The sequence below is a fragment of the Chenopodium album genome, chromosome 26 (genome assembly GCF_948465745.1).
Source record: "Chenopodium album chromosome 26, dcCheAlbu1.1, whole genome shotgun sequence".
Lineage (NCBI taxonomy): Eukaryota > Viridiplantae > Streptophyta > Magnoliopsida > Caryophyllales > Amaranthaceae > Chenopodium > Chenopodium album.
The window spans coordinates 3,319,847-3,324,984 of NC_137859.1; the positions used below are offsets into that span (position 1 = coordinate 3,319,847).

Sequence of the window (5,138 nt, forward strand, 5' to 3'; positions counted from 1 at the left end):
ATAAAGAAGCCATGATCACCCTTTTTTAACAGTAAAATGCACAAAATTGCCATTGTGCATGGCTTCTGAGGCTTCTATTTGTGTATACATCTTCAAGTTATCTAACAGTATCATTTACCAGTATTTCATTTTTTTTTTTTTTTTTGAGATAGTAGCTTAGCAAAGCCAATTGAGGTCATACTCAAATAGCTAAAAACAAGTATGAAGGATGATATTCCGTATAAACCTAAACTGCAGATAAATAACAGCACTGAAAGAATCAAAAGCATTGTATAAGCTTGAGAATACATTATCCAGTGGTCAAAATTTTCGAGCTACAATATCTCACCAACAACAAAATTATCAAAGGCTATTCTCAGGAGTACCCGAAGATAATCAATCAATACACACTCTTCTCTAAATTCCAGGGCGCAGAATCAAGGCTGGATGCGTAAAACTGCTTGAATATGACTTACAAAATCTGAGCAGCGGTGTTCAACTTCTCTGCTAAACTCAGCTGTGTCCTAGTGATGCTAGATAAATATACTAATAAAAGTTGGTCCTGTTGACACAAAATAAACATGTAGTCAGATAAAAAGAAATCAACAAAATTAAAAGAGGCCATTCGCTCTTAATCTCCAGTCAAGCTCATTCTATGGCTATCAGCTTTATAATAATATATAAAAAGGAAAAGGGAAAAAAAAAAAGAAAAAAACAAAATGAAACAATTTTTTGAAGTGTTGAATTGAGATACCTGTAGGCTGTCATTCACAAACTTATCAAAAGCGGAAGGTGATAACTTCGGGACGGAAGATACTGCATCTGCAAGGAACCGCCCAATTTTGTTGTCAGGGGCAACACGACTCTCCTGCAGATACAGATAAACCCATAGCTCATTAAAATAAATAAAAAGGCCAAATTATAGTCGAAAGAAGAGTGCTACATCAATTGAGTTCTCACCACAACATCATCCACATATTTATAAGTCTCATCAATTAAAGCCAGCAACCTCTCCAGAGTGCTTTCCATGCCTTCCAAATCACTTGGAATTTTGTCTGCCACGGTTGATTTCAAAAGTTCATCTGCCAACAGTAATAAAGTTGATCAATTTCCAATACACCAAAACATATAACAAATACAAATAAGCAGTGTTAATTAGCAGGTTTAATTATTTTTGTAAAAAAATATATCAAGTGCTTGTCCCTACATCCAACCCTCTCAGCTTCTGACATCCGAAGCTCGGCAGGAATTTCCTGAAATTGAGCAGCAAGCGGCTGGTCTCCAAGAGACAAACTAACAGATACAAAGGCTTTTATTGTTGCCTCTCCATTTCTGAATGTAGTATCCACTGTTAAATGTACTGGATTTGCAACCTCTCTAGAGTAAAATTCATGGATTAAAGCAGAACCTCCAGTAACACCAAATCCGGTTGAATACCTGAGGCACACAAAATGGGGAGATTAAACAACAATGACACCATGGTAGTAAAGCATGCATTAGCTACAGCCCTAAATGTAATCATCACAACCTAGACAGAAGATATCACTAATTATTTTGCCAAAACATATCAAGGTTTTTAGAGCTCAAAATTACAAATAATTCAAAGACTCCCAAAATATGATTAGAATGATAAAGCTCCACTGCAACAGTATTAAGAATATGGAAGAAGGCAGACCAGTGTTTTCAAGCAGAACTAAAATGGACCAATTTGTCAATAACCTAAGGTACAGGCAGTCTAACCGTAATAGATAAAAACCTGCTAACAGGAAATCCTGTTAGACACGACATAGCACCTGACACTATATACTTACAAGTAGTAAGTATATCTAGCTGTAAATGGGTCAAACAATTACTTAATTAGATTAAGTGAAGGTAACATTGGAGGCAGTAGCAGCAATGTTAATCAGAAAGCTATCCCAAGCAAAAAATAGAATTCCAATTGGGCGCTTTAAGAGCTGATAGCAATTCTCATAGGTAATTGATGCTCCAGAAGTGTTACATGACAAATTAAGCTACTGAAAGGTTCAAAGATAATATAAGCTACGAAGACTTAGACTATACCATCCAACAATGACTTCCTTTGGATTCACTTTTTGATGGGATGCCAACATATTGTGGTGGTACTCAATGTCCAATGCCACCTGCAAGGGAATAAAATGTAGGTTAATTTCCACATGTTGCTGCTACAAGACAAAAACCAACACTAAAAAATTGATAGTAGTGGTAAGACACCACACGTTTAAAAAATTTGATTATTCAAAACAGTAAAGAACAAGTAAACAAAAGTTGTTCACCAGATTTCAAACCATAGCAATGTAAAGAAAGAGGAAGAGTCCAAATGTACCCTGGTGACAAAATTGCTATTTACTGTGCAATATGAGCACATCAAATTACTTTTTTTTTTAAAAAAAAATCAACAATCAACCATAAAATTGATAGTAGATGTCCGAACTCTCCCCTATGGCATCAAATATAGAGATGTCATATTTCAAACACCAGATACTATTATAAATAAATCAATGTATTAAACAACCTAAAAAAATCTACAGACGATACCATGATCCAATAAGTACTACAAATAGCCAAAAAGTAGTGACATCTGACACGGATTATAACTACATCAAACAACAAACGAGCTAATACAGAAGAGTTGTTCACCAGAAATACAAAACCAAAGCATGTAGAGTCCAAATGTAGTCCGAGTAATAACAATGTATATTACTGGGCAACGAAGGACACAAAAAAATTCCTTTCCCAGGACATTCAACGATCTACCATAGGATTGACAGTAGACCTCTGACAATGCCTGGAATCAGGATGATATTAAAAGAAAACCGGTGCATGTATATATACAACTGTCCCAATGAACTCAGAAGCTTAACAGATAAACCATACTTGAGCACATAATAAACAAGCCAATCATATCCACATTGGTATTAAGCATTGCTCGATGCCAAGTTTCAAAAATCCAATTCCACATTTGAAAAAAGTAAAGATACACAACCAAGAATTACTTCATTCTGTTCAACACTCAACATGACAAGGCTCGACAAGAATGGTTGCTTATGGTTCCTTTGCTGTAAATAAAATAACATTGATTTTGTGTGCTGTGTACTAAACATACACCAGAGCACAGAATAAATCAAAATGAACATATGCAAAATCAGTAGAAGTAGCATTCTTTATTTATGCTAATATCAATACACCATAAGAAATCTCAAGACAAACCTAATATATTCAAGTGCTCAGCTTCTTCAAGAATTGACATCATAAAACTCAGAAAAAACCATTTACTTGAGAAATGTATCCATCGACTATCAACTGCAAAGGAGTTCTCAGTGTGCAAAGGTAGGAGCATGCATACAAGACTTAAAAAAAACTGCCATTCTAGCTTTCTTGTGGCTCCTGTGCTCTTAATAATCACAACTCAAAAGTAGTTTCCTGAACAAAAGACTTAAAGTTGTGTCTTTGTGCATTCATTGATGACCTCTTATCTACTTAATAGGTGAAGAATTTTAGACTTTACTATCAAATCGCGATCAACACTAAAACTGCTAATTCAACTAGGGCGGCGATATCAAAAGTCAATTTACAGGCCAAGGTTTGGAAATTAAAAAGGAATTCTCAAAAGCAGATTAAAAGATATAAGATTAAACTCTCTGAACAACGACATTCTCATACCCCAAACTCCACCAATCAACCCACCTTAACCTTCACAATCATTTTACTGCTCACTTGCTCAGCGCCTACACTCGCCAAAAATCTACTCTTTCCATCTATAAATCAAATTCCAATTCATATTCACTAACCTTTGAAAAGACGGAAGATTTCATCACCTTTCTTAAAATAATGTTGGCGTAACTAAATTCACAAAGATGACTCTACTAAGTTTGAGTAATAGACGTAGTCAGCTAAATGTATTCATCAACTTATAGCAAAATCGTACCATATCCTTAATTACGAAAGGTTGAGACAATATAAGTTATATAACAATTACTTACCACAGAACTTAACCACTTGAATCATGGACATATCTAATCTTTTTAAGCCTAACAGAAACAGCTCTACAAAACACCAACTTCAACTAAATTTCTTCGAAAACATGCAGCTAAAATAACTTAAACTAAATAATGCGAATTAAACAATTGCATTCAATTTATCGAAATTCACACTATTTACAATTCAAGATTTAACAAATTCATCCAAACTTTAAAAAAGTAGAATTGAATACACAATAAAGCCAAAAAAAAAAAAAAAAAAATTCATCAAATCCACCGAATTAAATCTATATCAAACAAAATACGAAATTAAATCTAAAACAAACAAAATCAACAAAAAAAGGGATATTGAGAGGAGAGAGAAAGAAACCTGATCGAAAAATTCATTGTGAGGAACAGCGTAAGAGTTACGAACATCAACAGTACCGTCGGGTAAAACAGATCCGAGAAGAGTTCCGATGACCCGTTCAGCTTGGTCGGGTCGTCGGACATAGCAATCACAGATGTTGAATATCACCAAAGGATGAACCTTCACATTCAAAGACGTCGAACCTCCGAATTGGAGCACCGTTTTCTCGCCTGACGCCATTGTTGAAGATTCAAGAAATTAGGGTTTGGTTCTGAGAGGGGTTTTCGAGGAGAGAGAATATGCGCCGGAAAGAGAGAGAAAGAAGTGTTCGCGTTTTGTGGGAAATAAAGTTGTGAGGGGTGTATGTGTAATTTAGTTGATTATTTTGATTTGGATTGTTTTTTGTTGTACGATTTATTGGGCTTAGAGTTTAGTTATTTCGTCTCAAGGCCCAAGTAACAATTTTATCAAACTAACACTTTTACTTTTATTTTCCTATTTCTTGTATAATTGTATAACAAAACTTATCCAAGTAGGAGTAACACTTTTTTTTTTTTTAACAAAACTTATCAAACTACGGAGTACTTTGTATGTAACACATAAAAGTGTTGTATAAAGTAGTACTCCATAATAGACTAGTAGCAAGATAGAAGGATAGAGCGATTGGCTAGTTCTTCGACTTTTCGACCTAGTCTGGATCAATATTTTAACAATTGGGTAACCAAAAAGTTTTTGTTACCATTTTATTTAATTTTTAGGTTCTTGGTGCAGAAGATTTTATCGAATATCTTTACTTTTTTAGAAGCATCTAT

At 34.5% G+C, this 5,138-nt stretch overlaps 1 protein-coding gene across 1 annotated transcript; it reads right to left on the reverse strand.

Moving 5' to 3' along the window:
* Positions 1-251: 251 nt before the first annotated feature.
* Positions 252-4,680, reverse strand: LOC145617566 (eukaryotic translation initiation factor 3 subunit F-like). The gene is made up of 6 exons (XM_081672284.1): positions 4,348-4,680; positions 2,041-2,120; positions 1,187-1,416; positions 940-1,061; positions 734-847; positions 252-541 (listed from the first exon to the last, which is right to left on the reverse strand). Exons 1-6 carry the CDS (start codon positions 4,564-4,566, stop codon positions 452-454), a joined length of 855 nt encoding a protein of 284 aa, XP_081528410.1. The 5' UTR covers positions 4,567-4,680; the 3' UTR covers positions 252-451.
* Positions 4,681-5,138: the final 458 nt, after the last annotated feature.

What these genes read in the sequence shown, in the direction of transcription:
- LOC145617566 (XM_081672284.1), bottom strand. Translation starts at nt 4,566, where the DNA reads ATGGCGTCAGGCGAGAAAACGGTGCTCCAATTCGGAGGTTCGACGTCT. An exon ending in AGAAGCTGAGAGGGTTGGAT is followed by an intron (nt 1,062 to 1,186) that starts GTAGGGACAAGC and finishes TACTGTTGGCAG; the next exon opens with ATGAACTTTTGAAATCAACC. An exon ending in AATATGTGGATGATGTTGTG is followed by an intron (nt 848 to 939) that starts GTGAGAACTCAA and finishes CTGTATCTGCAG; the next exon opens with GAGAGTCGTGTTGCCCCTGA.